Raw genomic sequence first — 26,246 nt, forward strand, 5'->3', positions numbered from 1 at the left:
TAAAAGCAAAATTTACTTACATAAAAATAGGAAATACATTACAAAAAATATACAAAAGAGAGGAAATATAAATATATAGACACTTGTACACCCACCCATTTATGCAGCTTCCCAATCAGCCAATCATGTAGCAGCACCACAAGGCATAACCTCATGCAGATTCAGCTCAAGAGATTCAATTATTGTTAACATCAAACATCAAAATAGGCAAATAAACTAACTGTGGCATGGTTGTCGTTTTTCACATAAAAAACATGAGCAACAGTTCTGTGGACAGAAACGTGTTGCTGATCCAAGAGGAACATGGTTCAAAGTTTGCCAGAAAGGATGCAGTAACTCAAATAATTACTCTTTACACCAGTGGTGAGCAGAAAAGCATCTCACAATGCACAACACATCAGACCTTGAAGTGGATGGGCTTTAACCTCAGGGCTACATCAGATTCCTCTCCTGTCAGCCAAAAACAAGAATCTGAGAGCATCATGGGAGCATCACACTCACCCAAACTGGGTTGAAAACCAGAAGAAAAAAAAACCAGATGATTTTTGTCTAATCTTCAATTGTCCAATTTAGGTTACAGCTGTGTAAATTCTAGAGATTTTTTGTGTAAAAAATCCATGACAATCAGCAGTTTCTGAAATACTCCAACCAGCCCATCTGGCACCAACAACCATGCTATGGTAAAAGTCACAGGGATCACATTTTTCCTCATTCTGATGTTTGCTGTGAACATTAACTGAAGTTCTTGACTTGTATCTGCATGCTTGTATGCACTGTGCTGCTGCCACAGAGGCTGATTAGATGACTATAAATAAGCAGGTGTTCCTATTAAAATGGACATTGAGCATATCAATTACCCAATGCTTCAATACTTCAAAATCAGCGGTATAGATACATGTTTAGGGTCAGCCTGACATTCAAGACCTTGTTTACTTTGGTGGCTCTCATGGATAAGTTACCAGGAGCCTAATGCTCCCAGCTGGGACACTCTGAATGAACAAATGTGAGTGGAGAGATCAGACAAAGAGTGACGCTAAAGACTGAATTAAAAGATTACACAAAAAATAGGGTCGTCTGGAGTCAGGTCTGGTGTCGGAAGGGAAACATCTGGAGACTGGGCAACATATGCAAGATGAAGGTTCACATATAAGTGTGCACGCTATGTAGACTTGAATTATCATTCATGTTATTTGTATGTGATGTAGTCCAAATTTGACTTCCGGCATGCAAGAATAAAGAGGATGGGATGAATATCAGCACCTCCAAGTCAGAGGCCATGATTTCTTTCAGGCTAGAGTGGGATGCTTACTTCAAGAGATTTTGCCTTAGGCAGAGGAGTTGAAAATTCTTGGGCTACTTATTTACGTGATGGAATAATTATTCAAGTGATAGCATGATATTGATGAATAGATTTTGTTACAGTCACTGTAGTTACAGTCAGCATATCTGTACAGGAGAATCTTCTCAATTTATGTCCCTATCCTCACATGTGGTCCTGAGCTGTAGGAAATATATAAAAAAAAAAAAAATGTCCCTAGTACAGATGGCAGAAATGAGCTTCCTCTGCAGGGTTGCTTGGCTTACTGTCTGTGTTAGGATGAGGGGAGTGACAGTCTGGGAGCATTGTGGAATTCAGAGGAGCCAGTTAAAATGGTTTGGGCACCATAGAAGGATACTGCTGATCAGCTCTTGGTGAAGCTGCATTTGACACTTCCAACTGGACAGAGACCTATTGAGCCTGACTCAGGACCCACTGGAGATATTATATCTCACAATTCACTTGGGAACACCTATGGATCATCCAGAATGGTGTGGAATCTGTAGCAAGGCATAGAGGAGCCTGGATTGAACTTTTCAGCCTATAGACATGATGACCACACCGAGATAACTGAAAGGAAAATATATAGTTTGAATGTTTTGGGGCAAATTTTTATCTACCTGACCATGGAAGGGTCTGACACAAAAAATCTGGAGGTTTGTACTCATAATCTTCTCATCATTAATACAGACCTTTACCCACTCAGCTACTACTACTAAAGAAACATTTTATCAATGTTTCTTTAGTCCTAGGCCCACTGTTTATAAAAAAATAAGCACAAGTAGGAACTGAAAGCTGTGTCAGTAGAAAAACGGACATGGAATTGTCCAGTGTCACCCAAATGAGGATGAGGTTCCCTTCTGAGCCTGGTTCCTCTCATGGTTTCTTCCTCACATCATCTCAGGGAGTTTTCCCTTTCCACCGTCACCTCAGGCTTGCTCATTAGGGATAAAATAAGAATAAAATAGTAACTTCAATTTAAACTTTATAATATTTTTTTCTTTATTAAAGCTGCTTTGAGACAATGTTGTTAAAAGTGCTATACAAATAAATTAAATTGAATTAAATTTCTTTACCGCATTATTAGTAAAGTTAACATTGTCTTTTTGTTTGTTCCTAAAATGCCCTATCCCCTGCCAATGTTGCATTTTTTCCATTTAGCAAAATGGTGTAGAAATTATTTATCCAATGAGAAAGAAATGAGCTTAAATAATAATAATAATAATAATAATAATAATAATAATAATAATAATAATAATAATAATAATAATAATAATAATAATAATAATAAACTAATGACTGCCCTTGATATTCAAAACCTTACAAAGATGAATCTAGGTCAGTGTTGTTTTAGGCAATATACTGGGCAGCACTTCCCTTTGGCTGGCACAAAGTACCAATATCAGATCTGTCCTGAAGTGATGCCTCTACACACATGAATTTGAGCAAGCTCATGAACCATGCATCTGACTCCCAGCATGAGGCCATGTCAGCTTGACTGGAAAAAGCCGAAGGCCTAAATTGCACAAAAGGAATGCACACACACACACACACACACACACACACTCAAATACAAAAGCCAAGGAGAGAAATAAGGGTTATAAAAAGATAATTAGCTTTAACGAATGTATTAAATCTATCTGTAAAAATGGTGAGAAACTCAATGTTTGTAAGCACTGCTGACATTCTTTTGGCATTGTGTTCCCTTAAGCAGTTATAGTTATACTTAGTGAAGTGAAGCCTCTCTATACAAGGGCTTTTGTGACATATTCATAAGCATTGCATAATCTGCTATAGTATTTTTTAAGTCTGTTTTCTGAAGTCTTTTATAGTCTCCTATAAAGCAATGATGGAGATGGAGAAATTAGAAATGGTTAAATTAACACAAAATCAGTTTTGCATGACCATATATACTATATTCCTATTGAATTGTCTGAAATTAAATTTAAATTAAACCACCATAAGAATATAAAAAGATTCAATTATTATGGATGCAGTAGAGGACTGGCATCAGTCTCCAGTCTTTGTTAGACATTGTTAAATGTTGTATTTGTGTGCTGGTCTTTTTCGAAATGAATGCTTTAGAGAATGAATGGTTGTATATGTTTATATGGCAGTGGGGCAAAGAGTGACTGTTTACACATAGTGTTGAATATAGTGTTGAAAAGTTGGAATAAATAAATGAGGACCAGTTCTGTTCTCTTCATATCCTGCCTCATGGCTGTTCTTTCCCCATGCATGTGTATTGCACGTGTTCTCATTGCATGTTCTTATTGCATGTACATTTTCACGGAATGCCAATAATTATGGATGGCACTGTAAACCATGGTCTCCGATATCTGCAGTTTTAGCAAAAACATTTTCTTAACACTAATTTGGGAAAAACCACATGTGCATGGAAAAGCAGCAGCAAATAGACTTGCCAATGGCTTCTTCAGGTCTAGTGATGTGCCCTAATTACAATATTTCATTCAGAAACTTCAGGTGGATGTGATTTCAAGTGGATGGGCCAAATTGCCTTCCTCATTCAACTCATTGATTGGAGAACACCATTCACCCCTCTCGCTCTTTGTCTCATTTTTAATGCCCGAGATTCAAGGTGGTCTCGTCTTCATTTGCAATTCTACTCGATTGTCCTGTACCAGGATTTAAAGAATAACTGATCTGTAGTAATGTTGATTGAACAACAATGCAACATGATACATAAATTATGCAAAAGTTAACCTGGACAAACATGACAAACAAGGAAACATTTCTTTTTAACTTTTATTTTTAAAAATGAGTAAGCAGATCATTCTTATGTCCTGTGAATACCAAAATCTGTGTAAACAGCACATATAACATTTGCATTATATCTCTAAATCACCATGTTGAATGGCATATCAAAAGTTCTCCAATAAACACATTTTCTTTTTTCTTTTTTTTTTTTTGTTCATCTCAAGAAATAGTACACACAAAAATACCCTAACCAAATGTAAAAATATACATCAATCTCAAAAGTTAGGCTATTAAAACAGTAAAACAGTTTTACTTGCACAAACAGAGGTGACAGTGTCATGATGAATTAGACCATACCAAAGATCACATGCATGTGCACAGGGTTCACAGTGGATCCAAGACAACCGGACATCTACAGTATCGAAGTATAGCTGGGTGCCCTGATATAACACTCTGGTCAGTTCTCTTTCTTAATCAACACTTGGTTTAATCTGTCAAACACAGTCAATACACTAGCTAAATTTACCATCATAGTATTAGCAATATATTCAGCACATACAGGTCAGTCTAATGGCAACTAGGGCACATTTCATTCTACAAATCAAGTGGTAAAAGTGATAATAGCAGCAAGTGTGTTAGCCAGTCCAAAACATTAGGACCCAATTAATCCCTTTAACTGCATATCCTTGTTAAATCCTACTTACCTTTAATCCTTTCCTATCTTAAGGCCCACTCTTACATAACCCAGAACCAACAATTACAAACCACCATTTATCTATAATGGTATCCATATAGTGAATGTGTATTGCAAAACAAACCTGACCTTAATCTCATACTTCATCAAAAGAAAAAAACCTGAACAGCTGCCCTTGGGCCTCCGGCTTGTCAAGAGACTGCTTTGATAACACTGAGAGAATGTGAAGTGCCCACTACAGTGTTAGAGAGTCAAGCTGGCTATCTGAAAGTAGTTCAGAAAGCACAAAAATGATGAATTGTGTTCAGTCTGTCACCTTGGATTAAACTCAGTTTAACCGTTGGGAAGTGGCATTGAGTCCATGCCGTATAAAATGCCACGGACACTGAGCGTGTTAATTCATGCTCGTTCTGCGAGGAGGCTAATGCCAACCAAATGTACCATCATTTTTATCCATCATATAAAGAATCCTCTACAAACATACCTGTAACATTTGGAATGGTCATAAAATGGTTCTTCTACACATTAGGAACATTCTGTAGAGAATAATGCCTTTGCCAAGAGTCAAAATGCAGAAACACTTTACAGCACATTTGTACCTTGGCTTCACTCTAGGTACGGTAATCACTAGTGTCACAAAAATACACAAAGTACAAGATCACCTTTAACAGTCTAGATTTTTGATAAATTTGAATATGACATTTTTTTTATCGTGAAGTTAACTCATAATGGATGCGTTAATCATTTGTGCAAAAAGGGCAAGACTAAGAATGTGATAATCATTTTCTCTTCACCAAAAATCGAGGCAAGCTTTAAGTTCTTTTCCGTTCCAGTCTTGGTGGGTGTGACCGTGTCTTGGTAGGTACAGGTTTAGAAATGTGTTTCCTTCTCCGTAATGGTGGAGATTTTGCCGTCCACCCTCATTTTAGCATCAGCATCGTTGATGGCGTAGGGACTCTTTGCACTGAGGTGGCCTCTCATCCTCAGATCAGAGCTCGGGGTGGTCAGCTTCTTGATTCTCTAAAATTATTAATAGATCCAACACAGTAAGAGAAAATAGAATTGTTCTCCTCACCCTTTGAGGCTAAATCCAAACCTAACACAAGGTCATTCGTAGACTTTTGTGGATATAGGTTTTGGGTCATTTACGGAGCTCAGGAGAAGTGATTATGACTTTTGACATATACTTATTTCCTCTAGAAACAATCTATATAACTAGCTAGGTAGATAGATAGCATTTACTTCCTTTAGGGAATTAGCTAGCAATTGTTTTTTCTGTTAGGAGTAACAATTAGCTAACCCCCTGACTCTTGTTTGAAGATAGCTACTTAATGTGTTGCCACACAAACACAGACAAATTGATCTGCCACACTGGTTCGTGAATATAAAACTTTGATCTCGTAAAATATTAAATGAAATGGAGTCTGCTAGGTAGCTAAGAATGGTCAAGGTGCTATATCTGTAAGCTATCTGTAAGCTACTTAATGCTGCGCCAGCATACTAAACATACAGTCTGGAGGATCTGCAAAATTGATAAGCTTTCATAAGCTTCTGATTGGCCAGTGACATAATTACGAGTTAGTACCTGCACGTGTGGTTGTATTAAAAAGCTTACTTGTAAAAGCCTGTACCTTTTTCCCTTAATACCATGGAAAAATCAAAGCAACTTAGCCAATCCCTCAGACAAAAATGCAGACCTCCAAAAAAGGAGGAGCAATTTGCAAGCAACCGAAGGTACCGCATGTACTGCACTGTATATTTACACTCTATGCTAATATAAAAGTCTTGAGACCACACAAACAATACCTCATTCAAAAGAGAAGCACAACTTAACTCCCAAGAATAAATGAACAACAAAGACATCAGGTACCAAAGTATTTAGATCCAACATTAAGAGAATACCACATGGCCATGGAATGAAAGGCTGTTGTACAAAAAAGAAGCCTCTTATAGCATTAAAAAAACAGCTTAAAGGTCGCAGGTGATCACCACGACAAAGACCATGCCTTTTATAATATTGAAATGTTTGGTCATAATGACTAGCACTACGTGTGGAAGAAACAAAGGTGAGGCTTTAAATATAATACTTTCCCAACTGTGAAACATGGGGGTGGCAGCATCGTGTTTTGCTTGAAAAGGTAGTGGTGCACTTCAGAAAAATGATGGCATCATGAGGAAAGAGGAAGACAATGGTCCTAAGCATATCTGCAAGTTTGTAACAAAATCCAAAGAGGCCCACAAACCTTACTGGGGAAAAAAGAAAGTAACCTGCTTTAATATACTGGGGCGTAAAGAACAAAAGTGCTGCCCTAAAACAGATTTAAATATTTCATTTAGTAGAAATAAGTACCCCCTTCCAACTTTCACCACCATTAAGAGAGTAATTAGCAGCCAGGTGTTACTTATGGAATCCTAAAGATTAGTTAATCAACAGGAAATGTGACTACTTCTATAAAAGCAGAACTTTTGGAAGTTTGTAGTTCTGGACACTTAAGCGTTTGTCTACATCATGCCAAGAAGAGATCAAGACATCAGCCATGACCTCAATCAACTGTTGTGGCTTATCAGGCTGGGAATCTTAAAAGACCATCTCCATACAATTTGACATTCACCATTCTACAGTGAGAAGGATTGTTGAGCCGTCAAGAAAACTTAAAACCTTCCCAGCAAATTCATTCCAAGGTCAAACAGCTTAATGCTAAGAAATATAAAGAAACTGCAGTATGTGACCTGCAGGCCTATATGCACACTATAAATGTTTATGCTCATGACCGCACAATCAGACTGAGCAAGTATGGCTTTCATGGAATGGTGGCTAGAAACAAACCACAAATTAGTGGAACAATACACTTTGGACTAATTAGACCATGTTTGGTCATCATGCACAGTGCCATGTTTGGTGAAAACCAAATAGTGTGTACAAATACCTCAAACGTGGATTGTGGAGAGGTGAGGTTTGGCTTGTTTATGCAGCCATGGGACCAGAGAAAATATTGCAGATATTCAGACAATGATGGAGTCCACTTTAAACCAAAATATTATTGAGACAAATGTGAGGACATCTGCTTAAAAGCTTAATCCTCAAATTGCTGGAATGGCCAAATCAAAGTCCAGACCTCTTCCCTATTGAGATGCTGTGTTGGGATGGTAATAGAGAGCTATGCATGAATGGCATTAATGCCCTCAAACATCAGTGGACTGAAGCAATGGTTGTACTAAAGAGTGGGCCAAAATTTCTCCAAAAATTGACTGAAACTCTTACAGAAATGTTTATTTCATGTTATGGTTGCTAAAGGCACTTCTACATGTTACTGAATTGTAGGGTGTACTTATTTTTTCCCACCTTGAATATGAATGATTTTTATTTTATTTTTGCCAAGACTACTAAGAGTTTTACACAAGGTAAGCAATTAAAAGGGAATGCCACATGCTAAAAAAGTGTATGTAAATGTCTGACCTTCTAAAAATGAAAAATAAATAATACTTTTGGCTATTATTTTGAAATTATGTCTTATGGAAATGAATTAAAAGTTAATTACCTATGTAGACACTAAAAATCTTGTGCGTTATTCTTTTTATAATAATTTTAAAAATTATTTATTTATTTATTTATTTATTTTTGCAATTTTTTTTTTAAATAATAAACTATGGGTGATGTAAATCCTATATGTTTTACAATCATAACTGTTTCTGCACTGAGAAAGCAAGATGAAATTAAATTAAATTAAACGATGTCAAAAATGTCTTGTGGCTAATAAAACGCCAAACAAAGTCAGCCGTGGCTAACTAGCAAAAGCTGAACTGCACAACGGTAAGCAACAACCAAGCTATTGTGACATTGTGTAGCTCACTCTATCAATAGGATGTGGCACAATGAGGTCAGACAAGGGCAAAGAGTTACACATGCAGCATGACATCAAGTCCGTATTACGCTCAGAATATCTCTCCAACCCTGCTATCAGAGCAAATTGCATCTTTGGCCTGTCACGGCTAATTAACTAGAAGTTTCTGAAAATTATTTATCTAAGAATAGGTCTGTTATTGTTCTGAAAGGTCACATCATTTACTATAAGTAACACAAATAAGCAGTATATGAACACACACTTATTTAATGCTGTCTTAATAACAAAGGAATACATCCACTAATCCTGAGCGCATCAGGAAATAATGAAGCATATACTGTATACACACAAGTGAATAAACAAAAATTGAATTAAATAACATTAATAATGGTAATAATGAAGTATTAACATTTTGCTGACTGTCTCTTGATATAATGAGTGGAAGGATTAATAAAGATCATTTACATTATGAAAAAATTGAAAAAGGAAATAATCTCAAACACTGACATTTGTTTTCCTATTCGAAACCAAACACAGTATATATCATAAATACAACTGAAATATACAAACTGTTACCATTTTCACCTGTGCTATGGAATAAAAAGCTCATATACTCTAAAATCACTTCTATACAAAACTCTAAGTTAGGCCTTAACAGCTAATACTTTACATAAACTCCTGCTTGGCATAAAAGATGTTTTTGTTAATGACATATATTTTGCATTTAAGAAAGGACTTTTATTTTAATGGGAAGATTCTGAAGGACATTTATTTTGGAGGTTTTAGAAAGAAAAGGAAAATGTTGAGTTGTAATCGAGTGGGAGATGAGGTGGGAGACCTGTATCTAGGGTGTCACTTTGGCTCGTTGATACACACGTTAGAGTTTGACCTTTATAATACTGCCATCTCTCTCTTAACACTATAACTCTCTAGTACACTATTAACAATCCTCAACTAACAGATATTAAAAAGCATTCTTGCTGTAGCGACATTATTGTATAATAATAACATTCTTAAGGGTTGCCAGATTCTTAACAATTTCAACAGAATTTTAATAAAATCTTAAATTAGTAGAAGTAGAATTATATAGAACTTCCTATAGATCATATTAGAATCTACTGTGTCATAAAAAGGTATAGAAATCATTTGATCAACTCTATATTGCAGTTTTGATCTGTACATTATAGTACAAAGATTCCATAACAATAATTTTCTCAGATTTTTCAACATGTCTTGGAGCATATTTCAGCTGAACATACGCCATAACCTGTATTTAGTGTTGGAGAAAACAAAACCTGTATTTAGTAATTTAGTGTTGGAGAAAAGAAAAATTACCTCCATGAAGGTTCCTTCTGTTTTCCAGATCTGGACTATAATGCCCAGAGGGATGCAGACCATCGAGGACATTGCCATCGTCCATCCAATCCCGTAACCCCAGTCTGGATACGTGTACACGTTGTTGTATTTCAGGGGCTTGTACTTGATCAAGAAGAAGAGGAAAATTCCCTAAAAGAAAGAGATCAATTAATGATCACAGGCACAAGATTTCAGACAATGTCTTTTTTGAAACCAAGATTATTCTTGGTTCATATGTAAGGAATAAAACATGACAGGACGTGATAGTATGGGAAAAGGGTCTTTGGATACCTAATTCTTCTTGTACCTCCGCAATTTACCAATGAGTGCATTTTGTAATTCAAATTTGTTTCTATTATCTGTTATATTTAGTATCTCAGAATAGTCTATCTTACACCAGCCTCCTTTTATTTCTTTCTTTATATTAAAATAAAGTTATCAGACAATAGAAAAACACTCATAGAAGTGCAAACTATTCTGTCTCGAGGATCTTCGAGACTACTTGTGATATGATAAAATTAAGCAGAAGGGGTGTGTGTGTGTGTGTACATTTTAAAATGAATTAGAGAAGAAAAACTGCTGACAACTTACTGAACAGATGCCAGGAGTAAGGATCTTCCAGCACCATTTGATGAAAAATATGGGCTTGTAACCAATCATGTCCTCAATGTTCGAATAAAACTTGTCACTGCCTGAAAACGGCATCAAATGAACACGATGTAATCTGTCAGCTCATTACATACACAGCTAATGGTGTCTATTAATGGTGTCATGAAACTGATTTATATGTAAATATACATTAATGCTGTGTTTTGCCTCTGCATAAATGAGTTCTACAAAAATATTGAAATATTTGCAATACATGTCATGTTCCAGCAGATGTCAGGGCAGCTACACAAGTGAGCTTCTCCTTAGCCAAACAACAATCTTATACGTGAAAGATCGATTTGAAGCAGCCAGTAATTCCATGATACCACTGAAAGCTGTTTCAAAGTCATATGGTGTGGTTTGATATTGTTGGTATGATGTTAATAAAGTAAAACCTTCACTGGAAGGCCATGGCTTTTTCACTGGGGCTTCACGTGGCTAACAGGGACAAAGGTCACACCCCTTAGACAGAGAGGAAAAGGAAGCTGTCTGGATCAGCGTTTTTTTCTATTCAGTGCACCCATATTGTAAATTTTGCGATTAAGCATGGATCTAACCCAGTCAATCTTTATAGTTTCATACCATATGGAAAATCCTACATTCCGGCTTCTTGTCACTGTGAATAATTCATGGAAATGTACATTATAATGCATAAAGCTCTTGCTTTTTGGATGCGATGTGCCCATAGTATGAAATATTGAAATATTGAGTGCTCATAGTATGGAATATATGAAACAGTGGAAGAAGAAGGCTTTACCGTAGACCCAGCCAATGCAGATGGACTCAAAGATGGCCACAAAAAGCAAACACATCCCGCTGGCAGCATAGGAATCAAACAACTGGAATACATACATGCCACCCTGACAACAGAAAGAAAAAATCATTCACAGCCTTTTCTATAGATCACATCTATATTTTCAATTCTACCTTCAAATGCAATTCATTTTCAAGACGGGAACTATGTGTTCTTTGAAAAACACTTTACATATATCAATGTATTAAACTCTAACTAGACCACAATATTATAGAAGGGGGTGCAAAAAAACTTTTGGTTTTTTTTTCTAGGAGACTGGGCTGGATTTATTCCTGAACTCAAGTTTAAGCCAAGTCAAGAAACTTTTTTTTGTTATTTCAACTATATATAGTACACAGTACTATAGGGTGCATATAAAAACAATAATCCTCCTAGACCCTGGTGCTACACAAACACTGAACTACAAAACAAAATTAAAAACTAAGTACACTAACAAAGTTCAACATTTAGTGTATGTTTGCAGTGCAGTACAATTTAGTGTATATTCTATGTATTCTAAAGAGAAAAGTGCAACTTAAGATGCTTAAGATAGTATAGTATGGTATAGTACAGCATAGTGCAGTGTAGTGTAGTATAGTGTACTATAGTGTAGTGTAGTACAGTAGAATAAAGTACCGTGTAGTATAGTGTACAATAGTGTAGTGCAGTACAGTAGAATATAGTACCGTGTAGTATAGTGTAGTGTAGTATAGTGTACAATAGTGTAGTGCAGTACAGTAGAATATAGTACCGTGTAGTATAGTGTAGTGTAGTATAGTGTACAATAGTGTAGTGCAGTACAGTAGAATAAAGTACCGTGTAGTATAGTGTAGTGTAGTATAGTGTACAATAGTGTAGTGCAGTACAGTAGAATATAGTACCGTGTAGTATAGTGTAGTGTAGTATAGTGTACAATAGTGTAGTGCAGTACAGTAGAATATAGTACCGTGTAGTATAGTGTAGTGTAGTATAGTGTACAATAGTGTAGTGCAGTACAGTAGAATATAGTACCGTGTAGTATAGTGTAGTGTAGTATAGTGTACAATAGTGTAGTGCAGTACAGTAGAATAAAGTACCGTGTAGTATAGTGTAGTGTAGTATAGTGTACAATAGTGTAGTGCAGTACAGTAGAATAAAGTACCGTGTAGTATAGTGTAGTGTAATGTAGTATACTGTACTATAGTGTAGTGTAGTACAGTAGAATATAGTACCGTGTAGTATAGTGTAGTGTAGTATAGTGTACAATAGTGTAGTGCAGTACAGTAGAATATAGTACCGTGTAGTATAGTGTAGTGTAGTATAGTGTACAATAGTGTAGTGCAGTACAGTAGAATAAAGTACCGTGTAGTATAGTGTAGTGTAATGTAGTATAGTGTACTATAGTGTAGTGCAGTACAGTAGAATATAGTATCGTGTAGTATAGTGTAGTGTAGTATAGTGTACAATAGTGTAGTGTAGTGCAGTAGAATAAAGTACTGTGTAGTATAGTGTAGTGTAATGTAGTATAGTGTACTATAGTGTAGTGCAGTACAGTAGAATATAGTACCGTGTAGTATAGTGTAGTGTAGTATAGTGTACAATAGTGTAGTGCAGTACAGTAGAATATAGTACCGTGTAGTATAGTGTAGTGTAGTATAGTGTACAATAGTGTAGTGCAGTACAGTAGAATATAGTACCGTGTAGTATAGTGTAGTGTAGTATAGTGTACAATAGTGTAGTGCAGTACATTAGAGCATAGTACAGTATAGTAGAGTACAGTGTAGTGTAGTATAGTGTACAATTGTGTAGTGCAGTACAGGAGAATATAGTACAGTGTAGTGTAGTGTAGTATAGTGTACTACAGTACATTAGAGCATAGTACAGTATAGTAGAGTACAGTGTAGTATAGTGTAGTGTAGTATAGTGTACAATTGTGTAGTGCAGTACATTAGAGCGTAGTACAGTATAGTAGAGCACAGTGTAGTATAGTGTACTGTAGTGTTGTGCAGTGTAGTATAGTATAGTGAAGTACAGTAGAGTATAGAGCAGTGTAGTGTAGTACAGTGTAGTATACTATAGTGAAGTACAGTAGAGTATAGAGCAGTGTAGTGTAGTACAGTGTAGTGTAGTGTTGTGTAGTACAGTACAGTATAGTACAATTTAGCATAGTGCAGTGTACTGTAGTGGAGTACAGTGTAGTGTAGTGCAGTATAGTGTTGTGGAGTATAGTGTTGTACAGAGTATTATTGTGCAGTGTTGTGAAGTATAGTATAGTATAGAATGGTATAGTATAATGTAGTACAGAATAGTGTACTATAATATATCCATAAGGCTGAACAGTATTCAGACGAAAATCTATTTTCATCTCTAAACTTGCTGAGCGCATAGACTGTGTGTCAAACTCATTTTAATGAATGGGCCATGCTACACTTACTTTCAGGTCAAGTGGGGTTAGGAAAATCAATATCGTTTGCAAAATTATTTACAAATAAAGCATATGATTGCATAAGTATTCACAACTTTCGCTTTGAAACCCCTAAATTAGTTCTTTGGGGAAAGAGACATGGTTAGAGCATCAGTTTTTTCGTTTGCTCATTATGAATGACCTCATTAGCACTTTTGCAGAGGCTGAGTATATTGCTCTATTTTAGCCTCCAGTGGAATAACAGATTAACAAATCTTTCCAATGAGACTATTTTTAATTTAGAACACAGGATCTAAATTTTGACCATATGTTTGTTGTAGACAAGCCTTGTTTGTTGTAACAGACTGTGTTACTAAGTTTGTTATGTGTAATGGTAATATATACAGCCAAGAAATGGGCATTATGGTGTCCCACAAGGTTCTATTTTAGGTCTCCTATTGTTTTTTGTTTTGTTTGTTTGTTTGTTTGTTTGTCTGTTTGTTTGTTTTTTTTTGGGGGGGGGGTGTACAGTTTTATCCTGTGATCACTTGCTTCAGTGGAAGGGATAAGATTCAAAGGAAATCTGACTTTTTGTTAACATGGTCAATATTACAAATGCAATTATATTTAAATGGTGACTTAGAAATGGTGCTGAATAATTCACATAAGCAAGATGAATATTGACTTATAAGACTGAATATTACCACAGCTGTAATTCTGGCATAGGCATGTGTCTGAAGCCTGGGTTCTGTAGCCAGTCACACTCGTGCTATAATTCTGTATAACCATATACACTAATCAGGCATGACATTATGACCTGCCTAATATTGTGTTGGTCCCCCTTTTGCTGCCAAAACAGCCCTGACCCGTCCAGGCACTAGATCCCTAAAGGTGTGCTGTAGTATCTGGCACCAAGATGTTAGCAGCAGATCCTATAAGTGCTCTATGTTGCGAGGTGAGGCCTCCATGGATTGGACATCCCACAGACACTCATTTGGATTGAGATCTGGGGAATCTGGAAGCCAAGTCAACAACTTAAACGCGTTGTTGTGCTCATCAAACCATCCCTGAACCATTTTTGCTTTGTGGCACAATGCATTATCCTTCTGAAAGAGGCCACAGCCATTAGGGAATACCAATTCCAAGAAAGGGTGTACATGGTCTGCAACAATGCTTAGGTAAGTGGTACGTGTCAAAGTAACATCCACATGGAGGCCAGGACCCAAGGTTTCCCAGCAGAACATTGCCCAAAGCATGACTCTGCCGGTTTGCCTTCTTCCCATAGTGTATCCTGGTGCCATGTGTTCCCCTGATAAGTGACACACACGCAGCCAACCATGTGATGTCTCGTTCATCAGACCAGGCCACCTTCCTCCAGTGCTCCATGGTCCAGTTCTGATGCTCACGTGTCCATTGTTGGCACTTTCTGCAGTGCACAGGGGTCAGCATGGGTATCCTGACTGATCTGTGGCTATGCAGACCCATACAACACAAACTGTGATGCACTGTGTATTCTGACACCTTCCTATCAGAACCAGCATTAACTTCTTCAGTAATTTGAGCAAATGTAGCTCGTCTGTTGGATTGAATCACATGGGCCAGCTTTCGCTCCCCTTTACTCCACACATGCATCAATGAGCTAGGCCGCTAATTATCCTGTCTCCGCTTCACCACTGTTCCTTCCTTGAACCACTTTTGATAGATACTGACCACTGCAGACCGGGAACACCCCACGAGAGCTGGAGTTTTGGAGATGCTCTGATCCAGTCGTCTAGCCATCACAATTTGGCCCTTTTAAAACTCGCTCAAATCCTTACATTAGCCCATTTTTCCTGCTTCTAACACACACTTTGAGGACAAAATGTTCACTTGCTGCCTAATATATCCCACATACTAACAGGTGCCACAATGAGGAGATAATCAGTGTTATTCACTTCACCTGTCAGTGCTCATAACGTTATGCCTGACCGGTGTAGTTAGGAGTTCAATATTGCTTCTTTTATACAAGTCTTATAAAAAAGAAATCAATATAGAGGAACTGATATTTCAGATACAGAATGGCCAAATGTTATATTTATTTTTGCTCTGCTAGCAAAATTATATTCCAAAGAAGCCATGTTCACATTATAACCTGTCAGCTAGCTGAGTGGTTAGCTCATTGATTTGTACATTCCCTTAAAGGTGTCTGCTGGTGATGTGTGATGTCTGTAGTAACCGAGAAGTGAAATTTTACAGGGTGTACACAGAAGATACACGCTACACTACCCATCAGCCACGGCACAAATTTACATCCCTCACTAATCACCCTCCCTGTGTCTCTTGTTATTTAGGTTCTGTTGACTGTGTGTTTCTTTGTCTAGCTTTTATCATTTGTTGTCATATTCTATGACATATTCTATGTTTGTTTCTTGTCTATTTAGTTCATCTTCACACTTATAGTCCTGTTTTGATTATTTGTTTGTGTTTCACTTAATTTGATAATAAAAAATGCACGTCAACTACTGCTAAGTCCTGACATGCTTAACCAATTTAATTACTGGACTTGAACCAACAGCTTTATAATTGTTAATACTCAAGATATTGAGTGTTTTGTTTCTTTGTTTTAAATTATATACATTCTGTTTCTTTCTATTGCTTTAAATGAAACGAAAAATCTCAATTAGCTAGTCTAGTCAATTAGAGTTAGTCTCAAATTTATCAACACTAAATAAGCCCCTATATAAGCTGATGATATATACAGCTATACCTATCAAAACTAGCAGCACAGACACAGATACTGAATTAAGGGGAAAATGTGAGCCGAGGTGCCTTTTATTGAGGAAAAAAAAAGCAAAAAACCATAAATCCTGGTGTGACTAAAATAAAGTTGTAGATTACAAACCACAGAACCTTAATAATGTTAACCCAATGAATCAATTAGGTAAACAGATTCCAAATTTTACAAATTTCTGTCAAGCATTATATAAATATTTCCAAAACCTCTCTTTACCCTTTTGCCATTGACGGTGGCAATTTCCTCAGTCGCTGTCACGCCTGATTTGTTTCATCAAGTGATTTAATGATTATTTCATGAACAGTGTTATGTGTGGCAGAGCTTAACTGGAATAAGACATACAGCTTGCTGAAGGTTAAGTTTTCAGGCATCACAAATGTGAAGGGCAGACGTCGATCTTATCTTTAGATTACAGATAAGTGTATCTCTCCGGTTGTAGCTGTAGGTACTTTATTTTACTTCTGATTCCTATTTTTTTTTAATGAAAAGACAATTTTGGAAAAGGGAGTGGGATAACATGTCTTTAGCTGCATCCCTAATGATGCGACACACTATGCAAGTACACTATGCAATATGTAGTCTAGCTTAAGGTAGCATCATCTAGGAATGTTAACTAAAAGAACGGAATTATGTTTATTGTGACATAATGCAACGGCACTAGTTATATACCGCATTATGCTGATTTTTTTTTTACATTTTGCTAATTTAAAAGACATCCACCAGAGTGTCGTCGGCCATCTTGAAAATTTCGTCTTTTCCAGCATCGGCACTGGTAGCCCCGCCCCTCACAAAGATGTGAGTGTTGAGTGCATGAAATATCTAATGATCCATATTTTGTTTTTCGGTTGAATAAGTGCATCATCTACATTTCTTCTTGTTGGAATTTTCAGTGTGAACACACTACTCATACTATTTATACTACACAATGGTGTAGAACAGTGCATAAGTATGTGGTTTGGGACACAAATTATGTCTAATTTCACAATAGACTCAACATACCATAAGTTGACTCTTATATAAAGTGGAAGTAGACTGAGAATCCGCACATGCTCAAACTAGCATTTAGAGCACATTTCATAAAGCTTACAAATTTTTTCTTACCTCTGTCAACATGGTTAGACCCAAAATATAAGACGCCACAGACATCCCTAAGATCAGGAGCTCTCGACGGTATCCCACTCTGAAGGTTTTGGGGTACATGTCCACCACGGCAGTCACAAGACTCTCTACACACACAAACTATGGAACAGTATCAATATTTAATGTGTTTTTTCATTACATGATAAGTATATGCATTTATATATGCCTACTGTTTTTTTGTTTTTTTTAAGCCATAATTAAATACATTTAATAATAGCTTGTATGTGCTATAACATTGTTTTATTTTTTATGAAAAAAGTCATAAAAAATGTGTTGTTTTGACCCAAACAGAAAATAATAGTTAGAAGTATATTACTTAGAACATTATGTTTAAAAAAATGTGAGAACTGATTATAAATACAAAGCTAGGTTATATTTCTTATCCGATTTCATATCATTTCAGTTGGTGGATTTTTATTACTTGACTGTCCAGGCCGAGGAAGATGAGCATCATGAAGAAGAGGCATGCCCATAGAGGAGACCATGGCATCATAGTCACAGCTTTTGGATATGCTATAAAAGCCAGACCTGGTCCTGAAATAGATGATAAACATGTAATCATAATAAGAAAATATGTGTGCTCCATTCTAAAGTAGTCATGACTATGCCCTTCTCCCTGAAAAAGTCTGTTCCGTCCACCTAGCTGCAGTGCTAAGCTAATGACTCATTCATTAGTTCTTATTAAAATCATGTAGAGATCTTTCAGCACTGCTGGAACACACTAATGAGGTAGAGATAACTTTCCATTGGTGCCACCATAAACAGGTACATGAAAGCATTGTGGATTGTTAAGATAAAAACAAAACCTACAAACTTGTTGAAAAAGAAGAAACCACAAAAAAAAAAAAAAACGTGAATAATAAATAAATCTTTTGGTTTTTTTTTAGATTTTAATGAAACCCTATTTTACACACATGACATTTCTTAACCATCCTGGCACATCTTTAACATAATTTGTCGACTATAACTATAACACCAAGTGCACCAAGTTGAATCTGTAAACCTGATTAATGATAATGTATTTGCCTGTGATCTGACCCTCACTGTGGATTATGTACATCTTACTAAATCTGGCTCTGGCATGAGTGGACTAGAGGCACAGTATGTGGACACAGCATGTATTTCCTAGAAGGCAACAAAGGTAATCACATTTTTTTTTTGCTGTCCACTGCACGAGTCCCTTGTAAACTCTATAATGAATCAGCATGGCACCGATGAATCACTGAGAAACCTGCCCTGTCCCACCATTATATCTAACAAAAGCTGTGCTATTAATCTAACCACGGAATAATGTAAACCTTACTATTAAACATTCTTATTGAAAATTTCAACCAGCTTGTTGAAAATATCGTACAATAAAACAATCCTCCTAGCATAACAGAATAGTTGTCCTTGTAGTATATCAGCACAATATTTACGACACCCACACACTTCAGAATCCCTGCATAATTTATACACTCATAATATTTTCCACATTTAGCACGCTTTAGTTTTATGAATCACCGGAATCTGTTTTAGAAGGGATGCATCTACACCATATATATTCACTTGCTGAACAAAATGAATAACATCTTGGGTATTAATCAATCAGGACTGCACACTACACATTACATACAATATATGGGCAAAATTTACATGGAAATCTGACCATCACACATATATGTGGGTCTACCCCCACATGCTGCACCAAATTTGGAAACTCACAATTGTCTAGAATGTCTGTATGTTATAGCAGCGCAATTTCCCCACTCTGTAACGGCCGTTCCAGCATAACAATGCCCCTGTGCACACAGTGAGGTCCATGAAGACAAGGTTTGCCGGTGTCTGCGTGGAAGAACTTGTCTTCACAGAATCCTAACCTCAACCACCACTGAACACCTTCGAGAATCTTACTGCATACCAGACCTCTTCAATATCTGACCTCTCTAATGCTCTAGTGGCTGAACTGACAAATCGCCACAACCACGCTCCACATTCTAGTGGAAAGCCTTCCCAGAAAGCTGGAAGCTGTTATAAACAGCATAGTTAAGCGCTCAGTTTCTCCTTTTGTTGATTGATTGAAACTCAGAACTGATTGGTGAGGCTGTAAGTTACAGTTTAGAAAATAAAACATTTAACATGCCACAATGTTCCCCAGCTATGATTAAGAAGACCATAACAATCTTTGCTGCCTAACAAGCATTTGTGAATACACCTAGAATTGGTAGTATACTATACAGGTGAACAATATACTATTACTTATTACTATATTTGTAGTAAGAGCTATAAACATAAAAATCGAATAAAATATGAATGTATGTAAATAATGAATATGACACTAATAACCTGATAATACATTCTTTTAACAATATACAAAATTCTCAACCATAGGAGCACAAGCCCATATTTTGCCTTTCTTGAAGACCTAGGAAGGCAGCCTACACCATCTTTTGCATTTTGTTTTACCATCTAAATTCCTGAGCACGTCAAATGTCACAGCACATCAAACTGTGAGCCACGTTTTTACCCTACAAGCCACCAAAGTGGTTAGGGAATATGAAAAGGTGACTGTGTCTTTCATGCACTTTACTAAAACATAGAAGATCTCTAAGCTCAAATTACTCTAATTACTAGCAAAAACTTCAGCATGTTCAGTCAAGGCAGAATATTACCTCTGAAACATCAACTGAGTCTAAAAGTTAAGGTTTTAATGGGAATTTTAACCTACAAAATGTACTGGAACTTCACAACTACTGCAGCATATATATAAATAAATATAAGTAAATATATAAATAAATAAATAAGTAAATATTCACTTTTTCAACATGGCGCTTGAAATGACTGATTAATTAAACAGCACAACAACAGTAATTCTGGCTGTAATTGAAATGAATGAGAACAGGCAAATGTTACTGGTACTGTATATTCTAATTTTCATTACACAAACACCTTATATTAGGTGCATTCTTATACTGACTGGTGATGTGATGGGTTAATGATGATGGGTTAAAGACGAGTTAATCCACTGAAAACACAGACATCATATATACTGTCTACCCAGAGATCTCAACACAATTCAGACAAAAAGCTATAAAACGCACAGCAAACTAAACCCTGTGTTGAGAGTTGATAGAGCTTGTCCCACTTTGTGTGTGCGCGCATGTCTATTAAAATACATTGTACGTAAAAATCCACATTAAAATTTACTCCAAACATCGTTCTCTGCATAACACTGCATACCGAAGCTGCTTTTTCTTTTTAAAGAAAGAGATTTTGCAAAGTCAAATACAACAGTATCGATTCAACTGGGGTTGCCAGGTCATGACTCACAACTACAATTATTTTTTAACTCATCTGGGTTCATCTGGAAACAGCTAACATTGTGCTGTTATATTATTTTTTTTTATCTAGTCTCCCCCAGTTTGAGACGGTATGTAGTGAGTCAATCTGGCAACCCCGATTTTACATAACCATCTTCTTCACTAACGCACGTGATTTAGGTCGGTCTTATTTGATTTGACGTGAATAACATCCAGAAAAGCCCAAGGCAATGTGGTGTCTTAAATATGAATTTTATTATAATAAATGTAACTGTAATTTTATTTTTTTTTTTTACCATAGAGACAGCAACATTATTCACAACTCAAGCCCTGTTTGCCTTGATGTTAACTTGCTGCATGTTAAAACTGATCCTAAGATTTTTTCTTTTCTTTTCTCTATCACTGAATGAAAATGGGAAATTGTTTACCCAATAATGGCTACTACAAGCTCCTATCTGTCATCCCGGCAGTCAAACTCACCTGATTCAGCCACGGCTTCAATCGGCACGTTCTGTTCATAAGCCATGAAGCCTAACACAGAGAAGATGGCGAACCCTGCCACAAAACTCGTGCCACTGTTCAAGCAGCATAGCATGACGCAGTCCCTGAAACACAAACACATTACTGTAAACTGAACTTAGTCTCATGTTAAATTAAAGGAGTTGTTAATATCACGCAGAAGTGATTCAAAGGACTTGTGTTAATCTCTTAAAAAACTGAAGCTTCCACTGCATGTTAGATACATCATCTTCATAACTAGAGTACAAAAATAAAACTTCACCATGACTTTTTTATTTTTTGCTACATTTGAGCTTTGGAAATCATCAGTTGTCGATTTCAGCTATGGAAAAATTGTTCATTTTTTATTTGGTTATATTTAACCAGGTATTTGAACAGCATTGCTAGATTAGAATTATTCTTATTTAATAATTCAAATATCAAATGAAATTAGCAATCTTTATAGTATTTCATCGAATTTCATCTCCACAAAATATAAATACTCACCTGTTCTCCAGGACAGGACTAACTACTGATAAAGCTAACTAATAAATAGGACTAACTAAAAACAGGACTAAACTAATAAAGCTTCTGAACAGCCCTTAAATATGTAATAATGCAATATCTAAATACATAAACATCAAGGCTTACGATATTGAGATTACAAGTTCACAGGGTTTATCACAGTTAGTGAAACAGAAACAGAATTGTGCAGCACTATATTGCAGGTTTTTGTTGTTGTTGTTGTGATTGTTTTTTAAGCCTTACCTGTAACAGTTGTTATTATAACTGTTATAGCTCCCGAGAGCAGTCAGACATCCCAGACAGATGGCATACGAGAAGAAGATCTGAGTTCCAGCATCCACCCACACCTTGGGTAAGGATTAGATTCACATTTTATATAAGAGTAACACCCAACCGACTACCCTGAATTGTGTTATTCTGCTTAAATCACTGCAATTTGCCCATGATTACATTTTGTGATTACATATTGAACATCTGTTACATTAGCTTGCATTATTACCAGTCTGCCTCTCTTTTTCTTCTCTCTCTTAAAGGTAATAAAAGTCATGCGACTAAGAAACCAGAAAGTGCAAACTTCTCTGTCCTGAAGAGATCTCTAATGCTAGAAAACTTCAGACTACTTCCATAAAATGTTAAATAAATAAATGTCTCCGAACAGAAAACCTCATAACCATAACTGTATATATGTCAAATTGTCTATAGACTATCCTCCAAATAAATCCCTGGGAACGTCACATTACTATTACAACTAGAGCATTAATATAAACTTTAGCATTTTATTAAAGCTGGCTATACCATCATAGCTGCTTTTTTACTATCAGACATAAAGCAGATGTTCTTTAACAAAATCTGAGAAAAATTCATTTCAGAGCAGTTACAGAAGCTAGCACCCAATTGCTGATTATTTTCCTGCAACAGCATGGCCTGTCCTGTTTTACTCCTTACATCATACATGGTTGCTTTTGATGGTTAAGATAATACAGAGCTATCTTTTTTTATCAAAACTGCAAACAGTATTTCTGAACAGAACTTGATGCAATTCTGCTTGCTTTGTCTTGAAATTTTCAGACACAGATGGTAAGTAACCCTAACCCTAACCCCTCAGCAGCTCTTGCCTGGATTCTGCCTTACACGGATAAAAGTAACCAACTGACATTGCATTCCACTGACCTGCAGTTAAATTACTTAAAAAGTTTCCCATATTTTTGTTATCTTGCGTCTGAATTGAGTTATTCTCTTTCTGCCTAAGGATGGTGTAAAAAATCTGGCCATGGGATATGTGCGTGGAAGGCAAATTAAGCCAGAGCCTCGTTTAAACTGCTCTCACATAACCATTGAGCCACTAATCTCCTTTACTGGGAAAACAATTGACAGCTTGCGGTATTCGCTTCCTCTGGCGAGTAACCAGGGAAACTCATCTGACCTCACAAACTCAGAGCAGCTTCCCTCCAAGAACATCCATTCTGAGCCCGTGGTCATTTACACCCTTTCTGTTTCCCACTAGGCCGCTGTGGATATGCTAGAACAGCTTTGCCTGGACACGATGCTAAGTTATTTAAGAGTTGCTTATTGGTGTTGTGGCTAATTTGGAGGTTTGTTTTGTCTTGTTTGGGTCAGCAGATGGTTGGCCTGGAGTGAAAGAAAGTTTTCACCCCTTTCTTAATATAGAAATAAAGTTTTACGCTTAGCTTAGCCTTTGTCTCATTTCTAAATGAATGCCTCAATCCATAAAAATGAAATGAAACAGACACAGGTGTGAATTTGATGGTGTATGTGCTACAATTAAGTATAAATGTAACGCTTGGAATGGAATTTCAACTTGTCATGTCACAGTCCACAGTGGTATGGTTAATTGCTCATATGAAAGTAGACACTAAGACTTTGTAGCTTTTCATAAGTATTTCTGTTTTTACTTAGCCTACAAGGGACACAATTTTCATACACAAAATCTTCAAAGTAAATGATATCAAACCCGTTTCTGCTCTCTGAGATGCCCAAATGTTTGTTCATAAGCATCTAAAACTTGACGGTGTTTCCTTCAACCACTAAAAGGTTAACCAAAAAAGAGGGAAAAACATCGGACGTTGAAAGCCAACAGTGTTTTGACTCATTTTGTGTCAGATATGCGGCAACAAAATTATTCATTTGTTTATACTGATTGAAAATGTCTGCTTAGACGATTTCCATTCTGCCAGCGAAATAGAAAATCAGTGTTCTGGTAAAAATGGTTAAGAAACAGTGGTGCTCCTTTACACATTTTTTACCAATTTCACCAAATATTATCATAAACTTTTCACAGCGAGTATAAAGGAAAGCTAAATAGCACCGTCTAACCTTCAGGTGTCCTAACAGTAATGCAAAATGAATGATGTAGCTGATGTGCTAAGAATCAAAAGAGACATTTGCAAGTGGCTAATGGATTTTGGCTCATGCACATTTCATGCATTTCCAAAAATGTCAGGAGCATGCACAGAGTTTCGACAAGCTTAGCACAAGAACTGAAACAGACAATGGCTACAGGATATCTTAGAGTCTATTTCTTTGTCCCATATTATTATAATTTTAATTAATATTTTAGGCTTTGGTTTTATTTATTAAACGGTTGATTGAAATGATGAACAATGTTTAAGCCTTTTTTAAAATATCATTAAAGGCATTTTCTTAAAATAATGAACAATGTTTAGGTATAAAGAGGCAGGTTGACTATAAGGAGACTAATAGAGCTTAAGCTGCTGTCCTTTTTAAGAAAATCATCTTAAATCATGATGATTATCATGTTTTGTTTCTCTTGGAAGTCCCCAAAATTAAAATAGATAGTATGTTGAACGCTAAAGGGCTACTAAATTGGAAGGCTGGAAGGTCAAATACTAGCATTGCCAAGCTGCCACTGTTGGGCCCTTGTGCAAGATCAAAGATTAGTCTTTATTTGCATTGTCTCTCAATAATAAGTCACTCTGGATTGGAGTGTTAGCCAATGAAAATGCAAATGTAGTTGCGCGAGCTAGAATAGTTTCTGCTAACTAGACTAAATGGCCTCTTTTTTATTCTGTACCACGTTGTAGCAGTATGCAATTTCTTCTTTATCTAATATCCTGTTCAGCACAGTGTTTTCATTTTGTCATATTATTTTTCCCTGCTCTGCTCCACCATGAAATATTACATCTTGTATGTGATAGCTGAAAGAAATTAGGAAACAAAAGGAGACCCTTGGGTGCAGATCACTGGGCAGTGTGGGTGATATACAACAAGCGCACAGAGTGGGAACAGACTACTTATTGTACACGCTGAAAGCTAATTAAACATTGGTGTCGGAGGCTCTCCCAGCCAAACAGCAGTCCTTTATTAGCCTAGCTGTTTCACCCTGCTTTTCTCTCAACTTCCCAATCCTTACACATCCTCCTCACTCACTCACTCACTCACTCACTCCACTTTCACTTCTGAATCTTAATCAGATTTTTTTAATGGTACCTCCCTAACTGAACTGAACTGAACACTGGTTATCACAAATGTGACACATTAACGTTAACAACCCTAGCTTGCACAAAAATATGGCATTAATCCTTCATTTCAACATTAGCCAGATATTACTTTATATTAATTGGCCCATACAGTACACAATCCTGAGATTTCTACAGCTCAAAAGATTGTCCTTTAAAAAAAAGTGTCAAATATCACATTTTCATGTTTAAACTTGTATATGATGACATTTCATGCCTTTTACCACAACAGATTGTGTTACCATATCTTTAATTACTACATATTCCTGATATAAACATAGGTTTCTATCAAATTCTGAGATAAAATGTACTAAACCCGGATGTTCCATGGACATCAAACAAAATCAGGTGCAGAACACCAAGCGTGATCATTTGTTAACATCATCACATCATCATCAGATATGCTATAAAGCTTTACTTTTTCCATTTATGCCTCCAAGAATATCCACAGAATGCTGACCACATACTAACCCTACCTGACAGGTAAAACTTCAGAAAATTACCAAACTGTCAAACAACTTCTCTGGACTTCTTTCTAGATCGATCGAATTGATCTAACTAGAAAGAAGTCCAGTTGACATGACTCAAATTCCAGTTAACTGCACATGCATGACTGAGAATCTTCACAGAAACAAAACACATCAGCTGAAGAATCATGGCTTATGCTTTTAGTTTAAAAACATTTACAGTACATCCAGAGTGACTTACATCTATCAAATTTAGATTAGCATTTAAGGTCTTTGCTTAAGGGCAGAACAGAAG

General features: G+C 36.4%; 1 protein-coding gene across 1 annotated transcript in view; it reads right to left on the bottom strand.

Moving 5' to 3' along the window:
* Nucleotides 1-4,070: 4,070 nt before the first annotated feature.
* slc6a11b (solute carrier family 6 member 11b) overlaps nt 4,071-26,246 on the bottom strand; it is a 31,627-nt gene continuing 9,451 nt past the window's right edge. The window contains exons 8-15 of the mRNA XM_058373755.1: nt 22,231-22,334; nt 21,445-21,569; nt 18,087-18,199; nt 17,627-17,764; nt 11,334-11,436; nt 10,520-10,620; nt 9,908-10,078; nt 4,071-5,750 (exon numbers count right to left, since the gene is read on the bottom strand). Coding sequence (XP_058229738.1) covers nt 5,601-5,750; nt 9,908-10,078; nt 10,520-10,620; nt 11,334-11,436; nt 17,627-17,764; nt 18,087-18,199; nt 21,445-21,569; nt 22,231-22,334 — 1,005 coding nt within the window. The 3' untranslated portion in view covers nt 4,071-5,600. The remainder of the gene's footprint in view (nt 5,751-9,907; nt 10,079-10,519; nt 10,621-11,333; nt 11,437-17,626; nt 17,765-18,086; nt 18,200-21,444; nt 21,570-22,230; nt 22,335-26,246) is intronic.

Source organism: Hemibagrus wyckioides, linkage group LG21 (genome assembly GCF_019097595.1).
Source record: "Hemibagrus wyckioides isolate EC202008001 linkage group LG21, SWU_Hwy_1.0, whole genome shotgun sequence".
Lineage (NCBI taxonomy): Eukaryota > Metazoa > Chordata > Actinopteri > Siluriformes > Bagridae > Hemibagrus > Hemibagrus wyckioides.